This window comes from Cololabis saira, chromosome 22, assembly GCF_033807715.1.
Source record: "Cololabis saira isolate AMF1-May2022 chromosome 22, fColSai1.1, whole genome shotgun sequence".
Classification (NCBI taxonomy): Eukaryota; Metazoa; Chordata; class Actinopteri; order Beloniformes; family Belonidae; genus Cololabis; species Cololabis saira.
This window is the reverse complement of record NC_084608.1, coordinates 8,959,741-8,977,129: the sequence shown is the minus strand read 5'-3', so window position 1 is coordinate 8,977,129 and position 17,389 is coordinate 8,959,741. Positions and strand designations below refer to the sequence as shown.

General features: G+C 43.0%; 1 protein-coding gene across 2 annotated transcripts in view; it reads left to right on the top strand.

The window, feature by feature from the left end:
• LOC133423594 (WD repeat-containing protein 37-like) overlaps positions 1 to 17,389 on the top strand; it is a 25,890-nt gene extending 8,501 nt beyond the window's left edge. For both annotated transcript variants that reach the window (XM_061713826.1, XM_061713827.1), the window contains 9 exons: positions 1,816 to 1,954; positions 2,307 to 2,378; positions 2,660 to 2,704; positions 2,862 to 2,938; positions 3,727 to 3,961; positions 6,661 to 6,802; positions 15,551 to 15,685; positions 16,551 to 16,665; positions 16,744 to 17,389. In XM_061713826.1, the coding sequence (XP_061569810.1) occupies positions 1,816 to 1,954; positions 2,307 to 2,378; positions 2,660 to 2,704; positions 2,862 to 2,938; positions 3,727 to 3,961; positions 6,661 to 6,802; positions 15,551 to 15,685; positions 16,551 to 16,665; positions 16,744 to 16,875 (1,092 nt within the window). In that variant the 3' untranslated portion in view covers positions 16,876 to 17,389. The remainder of the gene's footprint in view (positions 1 to 1,815; positions 1,955 to 2,306; positions 2,379 to 2,659; positions 2,705 to 2,861; positions 2,939 to 3,726; positions 3,962 to 6,660; positions 6,803 to 15,550; positions 15,686 to 16,550; positions 16,666 to 16,743) is intronic.

Below are 17,389 nucleotides of genomic sequence, written 5' to 3'. Positions count from 1 at the left end.
AGCATTGTGCTGTTGTGGTTGTTGTTGCAGGGCCTAATGTGAGTTTGCATTAACGCAGCCTGACACATTTGATCCGGATGCTTCACCGCTGCATCTAATAACGATCTGAGCTTATCGCTGCGGTCATGCGTCTGCACGCAGCAGCATGCACAGTACAGGCTGTGAGCACAGTGTGACCAGGGAAGCCACGGTTCACTCTCTAGGTCTCACTCTCCTGCAGCGCTGAAGGCCAAGTGCAACCAGGGCACAAGATATTTTCATAGGTGCAGCATCTGAAGACAGGTCCCATCCATCCTCGTCACACTGACACAGTATTTAATTTGAGCAGACCAGTATTGCTCCGGAGAGATGCAGTTTTGTGAAATAGGGATTAAACGGTTTCATTTATGTGAGAGGGATGCTTGAACACAGTTAGCTTTTACCGGGTAACTCTGGGAGCCTGACTCACTAAACAACTGCATTCACTTTGATGGCAAGATCCTAATATTTTACAAAGTTGTAACTAGGGCTGGGGATCCATTCAATTGTCAAGATTCGATTCCAATTCTTAAGATTCAGAATCGATTATCACGCTTTGATTCGATCCGATATTGATTTGGGTTACTGTTAATAAAACAGTTTTTTCAGCTGTTGCATGAATTATATGACTGTCTAGTTATGCAACATATTAATACTAGTATTATATTGAGATTCAACAGCAAGTATTAGCAGCTAATGATGCTGTAAGGACCAAACAGCTCCCAGAATGCTGATAGAACTGCTTTCAGAAACATCGTGGGTCAGAATTACCAAACAGATCCAGGGCAGCAAACAGAGACGGATGAAATCGGTTTTATTTTTTCCCCATTTATGAGAATTTAGTTTTTAACATTTATGCAAATGTAACCCCAAGACAGTATATAAAGCAAAGAAATATAGACAATTTATAACAATTATAACTGAAAACTTTAATGTTTTCATACCTTTAAACATATTTAAAGGCAAAAACATGGCACCAGTTATTCTCGTGTCCAACAAAATATTCCTTTTTTGGGCATAAACAAAAAAGTACCAAAAGTTGTAATGTAATGATGAAAAACATTTTTTTTTTTTTTTTTTAAATCAATCTTTAGACATATGAATCGATTTTTAGGAATTAATATGAGAAACTATTTAAAATCGGAGAATCGATCTTTTCAACACAGGCCTAGTTGTAAAGCTGCATAAAAACGTGCTGTTGAAGCAGCTGGCGTATTAACAAAGCTTCATGTTAAGTTTTAGTTTGTGCTTAGTGTTTAGTGATCCTCCACTTTACCAAAATGTGACATAATTATTTCGAAAAGCAAAATAGCGTTCATACATGACAGTCTCGTTATAGCTCTTAAATTATTTTGTGCATGATTTCAACCCTTTATTTTCCAGAGAAATGTCAGTCTTGTCATCATGCTGTGATTCAATCTTCTAAACTCATCCAGCTGCAGACGCGTTTATCCGTGCAGCAGAGCGGTTTAGAGACCGCAGCGAACCACCTGAACCCACAGACGGCAGCAGACACACACATCACATCATGTGCATCAGCCCCGAGAGCTACCAGACCTAACTCTCTCTGTTCTTCTGCCACGTTTGGTATCCGATGATTCAGTTTTTACTCGGCGTATAAACATATTTATTAAGTGGAGAGAAGTTGTTTTTTCTAACTACTGATCCCAAGTTGCTACTTTCATAATATAAGCGACACTATGTCCAGGCGGGTATCTCAGAACCGGGATCAAAGCTTGTCCCCATCCTCATTTCTTTTACCTCTGTCTCACCTGCCTCTCTTGTCTCTGCCCACAGATCGTGTCCAGTTTCAAAGCCACTGCAGGTTCCCGGGCTCTGTGCCAGCTGCTCAGGGAGTACGTGGGCCACCGAGACGGGATCTGGGACCTCAGCGTGACCCGAACGCAGCCAGTGGTGCTGGGCACTGCCTCTGCCGGTACACTGAATCATAGATCTGTCCTATATTCGTGCACCACGGCTCAGTTTCCCTTTAAATGAGAAAAATGATCAAAAGAATACAGGTGTTGTCATTGTCAGGTGATCTGTGTGGTGCACCTAGCAAGAAAATCAGAACGTAGTTATGATGATTGATGGGCATTTCCGTACAAATGGGAGTGTTTTAGCGCTGCTGTTTAACCCTATGAACTCTAAAAAGTTCCCTTTTTTTTTTTTTTTTTTAAATAGACAAACTAGATTCCAGTTAGTCCTACAAAATCTGTCAGGTTACATGTTTATTGTTCTGTAACTGCACAACATCATGATGCTGAATGCCCTGCTCTGTCCCACAGACCACTCAGCTCTGCTGTGGAGCATAGAGACGGGGAAATGTCTGCTGAGGTACGCCGGACACGCAGGATCAGGTAATCAGACCAAGTAAACCTTGTTTATCTCCTGCAATGCAGATACTTCAGCATGCATGATCCATATTATGTCTGAGAGATTCAACTTTTTTTTTTTTTTCATATGTGAGAGTACAAAAGAATCTTTCTCCTGTAGATTTAATATAACATGAAGTACATTCGTGCGTGTTTTACCTCCTTTTGATACGCTGTAATTTATTCTAGAGATAAAACAGTGGATGACATGAATACTTGATGGAGTTTGGTCTCATCGCTGTCGTCTCTTTTTTTTTTTTTTACAGTCAACTCCATCAAGTTCCACCCCACCGAGCAGATGGCGCTCACAGGTATGTGTTTGTGTTTTTGAGAACTGACTCGACTGATCGCAGGAGCAACAGGTTTGATTGTTTCAGACATTTCCTGCTGCATCTGTTATCTCCAGCGGCGTGTACCGTAGATGTGAACGTGTGTTTGTTCATGTGCACATCCACATGTTCTCCGCAGCCTCCGGGGACCAGACGGCTCACATCTGGCGCTACATGGTGCAGCTTCCAGCGCCCCAGCCGCCCCCAGATGTTAGCGTGAGTATCGTAGGAGGGTCTTCCTGGTGTGTCTGCGACCGGTGAAAAGCTGCGTTAGCCACTTTAGTTTCCATGACGACTGAAACACCAGAACAAGACTCCTGCTGACACATTGACTGCGTTTCCATGCATCAATAACCCTTTTAAAACCCGAATATTGGCAATAACCCGAATTTGCACGGCCATGTAAACACCAATAACCCCTTTGAATAACCCGAATTTGCTCATATTCTGGTTTTTAAAAACCCGAATATGACCCCTGGGTTACTCCTTTTAAAACCCAAATATTGGGTCATGTAAACGCCTAATGGAATATCCCCATCAAACGGAACATGAACTTGTTTTCTGCGCATGTTCTGTTCGCAAGGAATCCTGGTCTTTTGAGTCCAGGAAGTTCTTATAAACACGGAGAAATGCAAGACCAGGAGGAGACTAATCACTTAATAAATGTAATGAAGGATATGAACATTTCTGCATTTGTAGACGGTACAAAGTACCGGGATAGACAGATTTACAAGAAGGTGAGCGAAAAGTTGCGCAAAGCAGCATTTGTTTTGAATTTGGATACAGGAAGAAGAAGCAGAAATGACGGTAATTGCGTCATCACGTTCTCCGTGCGTCGCTGGTTTGATCCAGATATCCCGAATGATTAATTACCATGTATACAGGGATAACCCTGTTTACTCACGCATGTAAACTGAATATTCCGAATGTTTCAGTAACCGGAATATTAGCAATAACCTGAATTTTGACAGCATGTAAACGTAGTCATTGTGTCTCCTCTGCAGGTGCCGTGTGAGGATGACCAGGACTCCTCGGACAGGGAGGAGGGCGAGGTGGACGGAGAGGGCCCCTGCGAGGTCCCCACGGTCCGGGTCGCTACGGCAACCCTAAAGAGCCACCAAGGTGTGGTGATCGCGGCCGATTGGTTGGTGGGAGGCCGACAAGTGGTGACAGCTTCCTGGGACCGCGCCGCCAACCTGTATGAAGTGGAGACGTCTGAACTGGTTCACACACTCACCGGTATTTGAATGTTTCACTAACTGGCTCCAGTCATTTAACAGCACAATTGAGGTGTTTTCATGTCCTGCACGTAGCTGAGAATAATCCAGAGTTCAGGTCAATCCAGCGCAGCGGGAACAAGTTACTGAATTTATGTGGAAGACTAAACGGACGGTTTGTTTTCATCTTTCAGTTCAGGAAGCAGCTGGAATTTTATAAAGTAAGAAAAAACAAGAATGAATGAACTGATTCGATAACACCAGTGAAACTGCTGGTAACGTTCAAATATCTGAAGGTTTAACATGAAAATGCAGCCGTCCACAGCTTTACTCAGTTCATCATAAACGGTAGAAACAAGAACAAACTTCCAGGCCAGCATTTCTAAAGCTCACAAACTCACATTTTATACATTTTTTTTTATTTTTAAATTTTTATTTCAGTCCAAACTAGGAATACATTTTAAAAATAGTAAGTTGTTTTCATGGAGGGTTTTGTCAAGACTTCTATAATTACCTCCTTTCTAATACACTTTATGGTTGTGCAACAAAAGTTGTGCTTGTGTAGCTATTAAAGGGTTATTAATAATTATCTGACGGTTATTAATAACATAAATACATTATTAATATGAATAAATCAAAGCAAGGCACCGCCTGAATATAAGGAATAAATAACTAAACGGCACAATCGGTCTCAAAATGGCTTCATCACACTGAGCGAAACAAAGGAAATCTGAGGCCTTGTGGACAAGACAAGAGTGCACGTGTGTGTTCGCGGGTTAGTAGGAAGGGATTAGAGAGAGATGAGAGTAAAACCCAAAAACATTACAATAACTTCTCATCACCAGAAAACTAAGCTGTCCAGTCGTGTCCCACACAGAGACTCACCAATGTGAAGCCAACTTCGTTCACCTGGGAAATGAGGAAAAGCTTTGTTTTCTGTTGGGGGCTCCAGCAACGTAGATGCAATAACAGATGGCTTAAAATGAACAGACACACTTCAGCAGCTGTAGCTAATACACACACTTGTGGTAGGATCAGCGGTCCGGCTCACAGCGTGTACGTCACAGTAAAACATTACTAGATAAACGCGTCGAATTAGTGTCTCTGCCCAGACCCCAAAACGGCCTGTAACGTGGATGGAAGTGATGGTTTTGAGGCTCTTGGTTCGGTGAACAGCTGGATCATTACGCTCCGCCGGTGTTCCTAGCGGGAGCGGCTCTCTCTCTTTCATCCCTCGTCTACGTAAGGATGAGGGGATGTCGGTACCGCAGCTGGGCTTCCTCCGTCTGCGGGTCCGTCTGAAGGCGTTTCCGTCACCGGAGGATGCACGGGACCCTCTTTGGGCTCGTCTCGGGCTCGGAACATTTACGGGTCACTCAGTCGCAACGCTGCGGCCAGACAGACTGTTTCCTAGCAACCACACGGCTTCCTCAGACACTGTGATGGAGGAGGCAGGGCTTCGGCTGGTAGCTCGTCACGCTTAGGTTAGAGCTGTGGCCTTCACAGTTCACAGGCTCTGGAGAGGTGAGCTCCGTGTTGGAGGGAGAGTTTGGGGTTTGGGGGGCGCTCTCTACAGCTGGGCCTGTCTCGCATCAGCGGGGACCCTTGCTGGGTTTGGGGTCCATGCCCAATGGGAGGCCAGTGACATCAGATTCACACCTAGTAGTAAAACAATAAACCCTGCAAAGCCTACTGGGGATTTGAGTCATTGAGGTTTGTTTGTCTCAAACCAGCGACTGTCAGGTATTTTATTACTTTATTCCTTCATTCTTCCACTCACTGTACCCACTTCATCTTGTTCAATAGCAGTATGCCAGTCTATCACAGGATCACGCAGAGACAGACTAATGGCGCTTTTGCATTAGTACCGCCTTAGCCCGGCTCGGCTCCGCGCGGCTCTACCCGTTTGTCCCCGTTTGTTTTTCCACAGCCAGGTGAGAAGTGGGCGGGTTGGGGTGAAGCTGCTGTGACGTACTCTATTGCGCAACCGCTTTGTTCATGTCGGCTCAGATGAGAAATCAGCTGGAGCCGCGAGCGGCTGAGAGTAAAACAGCCCGTCTACATCCCTTTTTTAATTCTCTCCTCAGCCACCAGGTTTATGAACATCTGCACCTCAGAGTTGGATCACCAAACAGACTTTTTGCGCTTTATAATAAAATCGCCACGAGCCGCGAGTCGCTCTCGCACTGACTCCCGCTTCCTGATTCAAACGTTTGACGGCCCCGCCCCCCGACCAATCAGAGGCGTGGAAGGTGATGACGTCAGAAATAGTCCCGGCTCAGCCCTGATTAGAACCTCGCTGAAATGGTTACAGAAATAGTATCGGCTTGGAGCGGCTCTGCCCACCTCAGCCCCTAGTGCAAAAGCGCAAAACGGGGCCGTGGCGGGTAGAACCGAGGTGAAGCGGTACTAATGCAAAAGCGCCATAACAGCCTGTGATGACTGTGAGCACAGTTTTAGAAGACTGGTGAACCTACAGTGCTCCTTTTTCAGAAACACTAATGTGTGTGTGTGTGTGTGTGTGTGTGTGTGTGTGTGTGTGTGTGTGTGTGTGTGTGTGTGTGTGTGTGTGTGTGTGTGTGTGTGTGTGTGTGTGTGTGTGTGTGTGTGTGTGTGTGTGTGTGTGTGTGTGTGTGTGTGTGTGTGTGTGTGTGTGTGTGTGTGTGTGTGTGTGTGTGTGTGTGTGTGTGTGTGTGTGTGTGTGTGTGTGTGTGTGCGCAGGTCATGACCAGGAGCTGACCCACTGCTGTACCCACCCAACCCAGCGGCTGGTGGTCACCTCATCCAGAGACACCACGTTTCGACTGTGGGACTTCAGAGACCCGTCCATCCACTCCGTCAACGTCTTCCAGGGACACACCGAGTGAGTCTCTCTAACACTAGGAACGTTTAGCTGTCTCTGTGGGGCAGTTGACACTCGTGATAGATTTTGTTCACTAGGTTCAAGGTCTTTTTTTCTTCAGTCCTCACCCCCTCCACATGTTTAAGTCTCGTCGGGGCAGACACTGAAACCAGATGCAGCTACGTTGCTCCCGCTGCTGGTGAACTCCTTACATAACAGCTCAGTGCGGGTTTCAGTGGGTGAATGGGAGGAACTCTTTCTAGATCCTACAGTAGCTGAGGCTAAGGCAGACTAATCATTTACATCTTTGATTGATAGGTCAGTGCCGGGGTTGGGAATTGAAATGATTTAATCGCCAGCAGGGCCATTATCACTTCTGCTCAGTCACTACGTTTACATGCAGTCAAAATTCGGGTAATTGCTAATATTCCGGTTACTGAAACATTCGGAACATTCCGTTTACATGGTAATTAATCATTTGGGATATCTGGATCAAACCAGCGACGCGCGGAGAACGTGATGACGCAATTCCCGTCATTTCCGCTTCTTCTTCCTGTATCCAAATTCAAAACAAATGCTGCTTTGTGCAACTTTTCGCTCACCTTCTTGTAAATCTTCTATCCCGGTACTTTCTACTGTCTACAAATGCAGAAATGTTCATATCCTTCATTACATTTATGAAGTGATTAGTCTCCTCCTGGTCTTGGTTTCTCCGTGTTTATAAGAACTTCCTGGACTCAAAAGACCAAGATTCCTTGTGAACAGAGCATGCGCAGAAATCAAATTCATGTTCCGTTTGATGGGGATATTCCTTTAGGCGTTTACATGACTGAATATTCGGGTTTTAAAAGGAGTAACCCAGGGGTCATATTCACGTTTTTAAAAAACCCGAATATGAGCCAATTCGGGTTATTCAAAGGGGTTATTGGTGTTTACATGGCCGTGCACAACCGGGTTATTGCTAATATTCCGGTTTTAAAAGAGTTATTGACTGCATGTAAACACAGTCACTGATCTGATTCTTTACTGATGCTCGTACCGGTTCTACACTGGCTTGGATGAAGAAGCCAGTACACATACAGGTTTTTAGCCTCAGCAACAGCCGTTTTACTGTCTCAAATGTCTCAGATAGAACAGCAGCAGGTCTGTAAGACAACTCCTCTGCAGGTTGCAGCTGTATCTCTACTTCAGCTACAACTATCATGCAGCTAAACACAACAGTGAGTCTGTCAGAATAAATGTCTTATCTTACATCTCAATATTTATTCACTTTTGAGGTAGAACCTCGTTTTAGGGGGAGCTGCTGCAGGTTTTATTTTGTCCACCGAGTGGTGCTGTAGTATTTCCCTGGTCCTCGACTCACTCCAGTACTTTCTTCCTTTTTTTTCTTTTTACATTAATCTAAAGACCCTATTGCTCTAAGCCAAATCCTCCTCCTCTTTCTTCTCATTCATTATGGAGCACTTCTCAATTCAACGGTTTGCCCCCTCTTTCTCCTGTCGCTTCCTCTTCATACCTCTCTTTCTAGCTCGCTCTCCTGTTCATTTATCTGTCTGTTTCGCCGTTAATCCCCCACTCTGTGTAATTTGGGACTTCGCCGGCTGTTAACACTCAATTGCAGCCGCTTATTTCACAACGACGACTGTCAGGCTTGTCTGTGGCTCTCAGTGGCAGTGCTCTTTAAAAAGCACGAGAGGAGTGTGTGTGTGTGTGTTTATACACATCTACATGTGTGTGCTGGTTGGCTGCTGCTCTCTGGCAGCCTTTGATTGCAAGTGGGGGGATTACGTCGAGCTCATTATGTACAACCCCAACATGTATAATTCCTGCAGATCCCACTCTAATTCTCTCCCATAGACAATTGCTGTAATGAGATTAAAACCAGTGTTTCACAGTTATAAACACCCCTCCTCATGTCCCCTCCTTTCCTCCATCCTTATGTCCTTTCCCAAGTGGCTTCCTCCCTCTTGTCCCTCAGCGACGCATTCAAAGCAGCAATCCTGCACAGACCTTCAGGCTATTTTGAATATTACCCAAACTTTTGTTTTCCACAGAGGAAACTGTTTGTGTATTGTGTGGCTGCAGTATTCTCCAGTGAAAGGAGCGTTACTACACGGCGTGTTCGGTTCAGTTGAAACTTCAAAACCCAAATCTGGTCAGTTTGTTGTAATGTAAGATATTGAAAAGCAGCTTATTTCGCTTTAAAGTGGGAGCAGAAAGTCCAATTTATTAATTTCGTTAAAATTTCTGCTGTTTTATTGAATTACTTTTGGATAAATTGATGTCATTTTTAATTTTTTTTTTTTATCATACTGCATTTAAGGGTTTCCATCAATATTTAACATTATGAATATGTGAAACGGTTTATCTTCCAAGGACAGTGACAGACCCACACAAACATTTAGCTGGTTCCTGATGTGCTCAAGCTCCACCGGATTATTAAAATTAGTTTTTTATTATGCATTTTTTTTCTCCAAAAAAAGCAGATAAGTGGTATCGATCATATATCTCTCCTGGATTTATTGTGTTACTTCTTTGGCCCAAGATACATTACCCAGAGTGCATAGTAGCATTTATAAAGGTTTTTTATTTATTTATTTAAATATTAAAAAAAAAAAGGACCTTGGATATATTTTGCTTTTGAAAACAAACAAATAATTTGTAATACGAGCCAGAATTGCAGCTGAAGAAGTACATTTAAAAATTTTAGTTGATAGAAAAATGGTCCAAAAAGCTGAATTTACTCTTACATTATTTGATCCAAAGTGGCATGTGCAAGTGTTGAACCGTGTGTAGTTAAATATCCCGCCCAAGGACACATTTTAAGGTTTCAAGTGAGGTTGAGGATCAAACCAGGATGACTCATCAATGGCTCATCAATCAAGCGCTGAGTTTATGCATGATTAATCAATACATAGATTTGTCATTTCAGACGGAGCACTGGTTGATTAAACCTGTTTATTAACTGGGGTCCTTCCTGAAAAGGTTATCGCCATTTACCCTCCCTCACCCTTCTTCCTCTCTGCAGCCAGTGAGCTGTTTTTATTGTCCTCGCTGTTGCTCGCTCCCATCAATCTCCACCACCAAGTGAACTAAGCAGGTGCTTGGGGCCCCTGCGCCACCAGGGGGCCCTCAAGAGCTCTTAAACGTCATTAATCTGATTTAAAACAAAAATAAAAAATATACAAACAGAAATGATAATACACACAGAAATTTCAATAATACACTATTTCCGTTGGTGGCACTCGGGTTGTGCAGCGCACCAAAACGCTTTAGAGGTTTTCAATGTTTACATGAGAAGTCAAGGACAAGTCGGCTGCAGCATTGAGCAGGACCCAGAAAAAAGATTCTCCCTTTTGGAGTGGAGGAGATCCTAAAACCCGAGTCCAGAAGAAGAGAATAAACGGCAAGATAAAGGTAGGACTGTTCATTATTACTAAACTGAGTGCTCCTGTGATGCTCAACTATCTAGACTTCTATTGTGATAGCTGACGCTAACTAGTGTTGATTAGAGAAACAAACATGGCCGGTAGCTAAAATGTACCTGCATGAACCATATTGACAAGATTATGTCTTATTTCACATCAGTAAATAGTCATTATGCTTTAATGTCTTGTAACGGATGTGTACGTTAGGGATAAGATATTTTTCCTTCTGTGGAAATCTATACATCAATATCAATTCAGGCTTCTGACAGATGTTTAAATGTTTTTTTTTAAGTAAAATAATGAATTTTGATTTCCAGATGTGCAACTATATAACTGAGAATGATGAGGTTAACTTGAACTCACTCTGCAGAATCAACTATGATCAAAAACATTATTTTAACAGGAGCACTGTTCAAGTATGCTGGAGCAAAACCAACTCCACCTGTCCAGCCGGGTGTCGGAGCTGTTTGGTTGTGATTGACACTATCTACGTCCTCCAACATGGTCATCTTTTCCTTGTTTTCTCACCGCAGGTTCATGTGCAGAGTCCGTAGCACCTGCACATGAGGATCAGTCACCAGGTCCTTGGTCAACTCATATGTTTCTGTTAACATGACAGTTTTTACTCCGCTTACTTTTTATTAATTTAGTTTTTTATTGATTGCAATAAAAATGATATCCAGATAGTGCATCTTCAGATTCAAAGGTAAAAGTAAAAAATACAATTTAGTTTTAGGAAATGAAAAAATGAAGTGGAGAAAATGAAGTGAAGTTGGCTCAGTTATTTAAAAAAAAAAGAGAGAGAATGCCATCTATTGCTTCTGCTGGAAATATTTCCCTAGAAAGTCAACAAAACTGGCAACAGAGGGACGGCTTGACTGTTAATGTCGAGATTAGACAACATAAGTGCTCAGATCATTGTATTAATTGGGTGAAGTGGAAGGACTTTCTAGAGGGGAAGGCTACTGATGCAACAGAGATTACTCTCTTGGAGGTGCAAAAAATATAATTATATAGCCTATCTATTAATAATTATTGTATTTATTTGTTTTACAAAATTTTGTATGTATGAAGATAATGTTTATTTGTTTGTATTTTGTAGAAGGAGTTTTGTTCACTGATGTACATTCGTTCAAATAAACTGGTTAACTGTGTCTTGTCTGCTGATGTTTTCTTTTACTTTCACATACAATGTCATTTTTGTCACACTTATACGTCGTTCTGAAATTCAAAGTACACATTTCTACTAGACTTCTGAACTTGCTACCCCAGTTAGGTAAAAACCGTTGCCAGAATGACACCAGAATGGTGTCAATAAACTACAAACTATGTAAACAAATGGGTGTATTACATTTACAGTGTCTGACATGATGCAGGGCTGGTGATGCTTAAACAGTGCTGGTGCTTGAGGCCTCTTAAAGGCTGGGGCCTGTCCGTCCGGCATCAGACCGCCGTGCTCTCGTTTCCAGCCGTGCTGAAGCATCCGAGCAGTGAGAGGTTTAATAAAGGGGGGGGGGGGGGGGGCGAGAGCCGCTGGAGGTAATTGCAGTGTAATGAAAGCTGCGCGCGTGCTCGCGAGAGGCAAACCAGAGGTGACAGCGGACTTGTTCTACAAGCGCGTGCCATGTCACGTTAGTGTCCACCGCCGACGGCGCCCAGCAGTCCTCAGGGACCGTCCGTTTAGCTGCGGCGGCGTCATCTCTACCTGAGCTGGTTCATCTACATGTTTCCCTGTTTTAAGCTCTTTAGACGCCAACACTGAGTGTGATTTTAAGATCCTGTGAAAATGTCCACACAGTTGAGCTTCAAAGCCTCGGCTCCTCAGGAAAAAGAAAAATCTTCAGTTTATTATCTGATTTATTGATGAAGATGAATTAAGAACTTTACTGCTCGACCTAGTTCAGTGTCAGAGTTAGTTGCAATTTGTCCAACAATATGCTTCCTTGTTTTATTTCTCTGACTCAAGTTTCTGTTGTTTTTTTTTTTTTAATTCAAATCTACAAACACTAAACCAAAGATAAAGACAGATCACATTTTAGACTCCTTTATTGGCTCAGTGTCTTTTATTATGAACTTTACAATCATAGATGTAAAGATCTTAATTACCAGTCTCAGTTGTATCCTCAAGTGACCCATGATCCCAGCAGCAGGCCCGTTTGTGGTTCCTGGAGTTTGTAAACCAGCTCTAAGTGTGGGTCGTGTAATGGCTTTGTGTCATAACGGAGCTCTTCTTCTCCACCGAGGCCCCTGGATGCATTCACGTCCTGGCCTGGACCGAAGTGATGAATGGATGCTTTCTTTGGAAATAACTACTTTCTGTTAGTTGGCACTTTAGACATTAGAGTCATCGGTCGAGCATCAATGCCTAGTTGTATTGAGTTTGATGATAATTGGATTGAATGTACTTTATTTAACCGAGCTGATCCTGAATTTGCATTTGTTGTGAAAAAGGTCAACTGAAAGTGGGATTGATGCAAATGTAAAAAAGGAGGAGGAAATCCACTGTTGTTTTAAAGTCTGTGATCAGTGAGCCAAGCATTTTTCTCTCTGAGGAGGGAAATGTGCAGACGGAGAGCAAACAGAAGTAGCAGGCTTAGTTGCCACCAGCGACCTCGTGCATCAGCTAACAGACCTTCTGGATTAAAATTAGGCAGGCGTTCAAGTCAGTTTATCTTGTCTGACTGCAGAGATGCAACCTGATTTCCTTTTTTATATTCCCGCTCCACGAGTCTTCGTGCTGAACGAGTCTTGACCTTGGCTGTCAGACACACTGCGAAGCATTAAGTACCAGCGAATCCTCCCCTCCCTCCTCGCACCCGCTCTAAAAACCCTTTAACCTTAATCAACCTTTTAATCAATTACCTCGTCTGATTACACTCCATGCACACCTCCTCCTATCTCTCCCTCCCGCGCTCACACTCCCAGGTGGGCTGTTCCCTGCAAAGTCAGACGGGGACTGTTACCACGCAGCTATTTCCTGCAGCCCCGGCCTCTAATAGGGCAAAGTTTGATCCGTTAATTATCCATTAATGTCATGTCAATTTGAATTAAGGGGGTGGATAGTTTTAGCTGGAAAAAGTAGACGTAAAACCCAGGAGAAGATTCTGCTCAACCATTTACTTTAACCATTCCCAAGTAGAAATGTCTTATATTTTGTTGCTTTTTGTTTTTTTCGCTCCATGGATGAACAGGAACCAAACCAGACCTTATTTGGATATGAAAGCCTAATTAATTACTGAGAATCCTGCAGATGTTTAAGAATGTTCAGGTTTAAAGTTTAGTTATTGTTAGTGGCTGGACCTGCGTTGTTTACCTCTCATTAGAGCGATAACAAGACGCTGAAACATCAACGACTTGGCACAGCCATATCACTTTTATTTTAGTGTCACTTCAGTTTAAAGTATTCGGAGAGCTGTTTAGTTTTGCAGGGAACTGTGACATCATAGATTACAGTCGAACTATCCAGACAACTTAAGGTTGCTGCAGTTGCTGCTCCTGGGAGGAGAGAAACTCAGATCTGTTCATGTGGAACTGGCTGCAGTTCCTCGACTCACCACTAGAGGCTGGCTCCAAAACTGAGTCGTCTCAGTTAAAAGGTTCAACTTTATCAGGCTACAATCTGTGCCTCTAATGTCCTTGCTACTTTATTATTTATTACTACCCATTTTGTTAGTTTTTTTATTTTATTTTATTATTGTACTGTAGGTTTTTTTTTTCTTTTCTTTTCTTTCTTCCTCTCTCTCCCCTCTCTGCACATCTATATATTATTTTGTACAGCCATGCAATTGTGGGTGGGTTGGAGTTTAAAAAATGGCATACTTGATAGGGTTGGTTTTGATATCTGTGTTTTTACCATTTTGCCCAAAAATACCAATAAAAAGATTTAAAAAAAAAAAAAAAAAAAAAAAAAAAGGTTCAACTTTAGAGCGACTGTAATTTTTGATTTTGCTGTCGAGTCAACGTGTTAAACAGGACAATATGCTGTCAAAGTCCCCCCTGGGTGTGATTTCGGGTGGGGATCTGTTGAAAGAGTTGGCAACCACAGCTAATGATGTATGGTGGGTGTGTTCCTGTCGGCTTCCTGAGCAACATGGCTGCACTCAGAAAAAGAGGGTTCAAAACAGCCAGTGGGTCACGTGACTCAATGCTACGTCAATATCCTAAAGTTTCTTTTTTCCAGACAACGTTCCAACTTCTTACCTTCAATCTAACAGTTTCAGCGGTTCTCCCGCCTTCCTCAGAGTGTGACACCCTGAGGAACAACCGCCGAAACTGTTAGATTGAAGGTAAGAAGTCGGAACTTTGTCTGGAAAAAATAAACTTTAGGATATCTATCTGAAGACATAATGAACACAATAGAACTGCTACGTCCATAGCTTTTTACAGTCCATGGCTAACATTTGATGGAGTGTATGGTAACAAAACTTTCATAAAAGGTGCACATCACCGAAGAGTTGGGTTTGACTCCAGACGGTTGAACCGACAGCTAGAAACTACAGTCCAAACGTCGGGTTAAAAATCAAACTGGTGGGGTTTTTGCTCAGAACCTGTCACAGACATTTCTTCAGTACTTTAAGACAGTTGTCAACATTTGGGAAAGCCTTTGGGAGAAGATGTTCCCGCACAATTTACTCTCCTGAGCACGTGAACACACTGAACCCAGTTTTCCATTTTATTGCCCAGTAAAAATGTATATTGGTAATATTAGCGGCTCCTGGCTGATAAACTATAAGCACCTGCTTGTCCTTTATCGTCCACCACCCAAATCCCTCTTTTTTTGTGGTAGGTAGACTCCACTGAACAACAGTTTAATGAGCATGCACTGGAGAAGTTAACGATGCACACCTCTCCATCAGCTGATCTACGTGTGCTTATGAAGAAAAAAAAGGAACTTTATCCGTCTGTATCTTTTTGACGTTTTGGCTTCACACTGTTTAGAAAGCGAGCTGCTCTCGGCGCACGAGTGTAAAGCAGCAAACGGAAGAAGCGGAAATTGTCTTCTTCAGCACCCTCACAGCTCAAGTATGTGCAATGGCGTGAACGTTTTCAAGTCACTTTTTTTATCCATCATGTTGTCCTGACAACTACCAGCCGATGTGAGAAAACCTGAGACAGAGTGAGATCATGCCAACGTTTTTCTTTCCTGGGAGTGCGACACCTTTTTATTGTTTTAAGAGCGAAAAAAAGTGCGTTTATAAATGAGGAACTACACGGTATCATCTCAGAGTTTTCACTCTGGAAACTTTCTTCCTCTCCTCTGAAAGCATAGACACTGATATAGATCTGCAGCGTGGTTACCGTGGTGACTAACTCCTCTCCTACAACCGTCTGTGTTTCCTAGCACGGTGACGTCGGCCGTCTTCACGGTGGGAGACAACGTGGTGTCGGGGAGTGATGACCGGACGGTTAAAGTGTGGGATCTGAAGAACATGAGGTCGCCGATAGCAACCATCCGCACCGACTCAGCGGTGAACAGGTGGGTGCGGTTTGGGGCTGAAGTTGAATGAACTCACTAGATATATGTGAATGAATCTAAGCAACGTGTTGATCTAATCCAGCGTCTGGAAGAAGAAGAAGGTTATGTTACAGGAGAAGTCTAGTTATTACGACGCAGTATTAGGGCCAAACTAAGACAAAAAAAAAGGGAAATTACGAGAATAAATTCATAATATTATGAGAATAAAGTCGTAAAATTACGAAAATAAAGTCATAATGTTGCGTGAAAAAAGTCGTAATAGAATAAAGTCGTAATATTACGAGAATAAAGTCGTAACATTACGAGAATAAAGTCGTAACATTACGAGAATAAAGTCGTAACATTACGAGAATAAAGTCGTAATTTATGAGAATAAAGTCGTAATATTATGAGAATAAAGTCGTAATATTATGAGAAAATAATTCATGAGAACTCTAACAGGAAGAGCATCTTCTCCCTGTGTTAAAATTAGGAATATTGATCATTTTATGAAGTTATATTTATAATATATTTAATATTACGACTTTATTCTTGTGATATTATGACTTTATTCTCTTAATTTTACGACTTTATTCTCATATTATTATGCCTTTATTCTCTTAATTTTACGACTTTATTCTCATATTATTATGCCTTTATTCTCTTAATTTTACGACTTTATTCTCATATTATTATGAGTTTATTCTCTTAATTTTACGACTTTATTCTCATATTATTATGACTTTATTCTCTTAATTTTACGATTTTATTCTCATATTATTATGACTTTATTCTCGTAATTTCCATTTTTTTTTGTCTTAGTTTGGCCCTAATACTCCGTAAGTTATCCAACAAACTCTGGAGCAGATTATTTTGAATCTTTCAGGGTGAGCGTCTCTGCCAACCAGAGGATCATCGCGCTGCCGCATGACAACCGACAGGTGCGGCTGTTCGACATGAGCGGCGTGAGGCTGGCCAGACTTCCACGCAGCAACAGGATGGTAGGTGAAACACAGCGTCCGTGAGCGAGGGTTTCCCCCAGGCCTCTCTAACGGCCGGCCTTTCAAATGTGCGTCCAGGGTCACCGGCGGATGGTGTGCTGCACGGCGTGGAACGAGGAGAACCAGACCTGCAACCTCTTCACCTGCGGCTTCGACCGGCAGGCCATCGGCTGGAACATCAACATCCCGGCGCTGCTGCAGGAGAAGTGACGCGCCTCCGGCTGACGCGCGCAGAATCCCTCCATGTACATAAAACATGGTCCACTCACACTGTACTCTGCGGCTTCGCACGTGCCGTTCAAGTCTCCCGTATTCCCCGGCCTTTCGAATGCCTGAACCAGAGGGGGTGAAGGACGGCGTTCATGGTCATAATCTGGACTGCTGCTATGAACAGGGGTGAGGAGCAGACGCCCCCTAGAGGCGGCGCTCTGCCCTGCAGCTGAGGGCGCGACTAAAGCCGGCGCCTGCGAAGCCGCAGAGCTTTATCTTCTGACCCCTTTCTGTCTGCATGGTTTGTGAAGCGTATAAAGACGTGTTCCGGACGCCTCGTTTTGCATGTTGATGATTTCAGTTTAGCAATGTTACTTACTCACAAAGAAGTTGAAGAACAACCCAGAAAAGGCGGGACGGCCGTAGAATAATCTGTTCTGTATATATGACGTTGTGGCCTGATCAAGCGACCTGTGCAGCAGGTCAAACCCTGAACAAAACATATCACACTCGG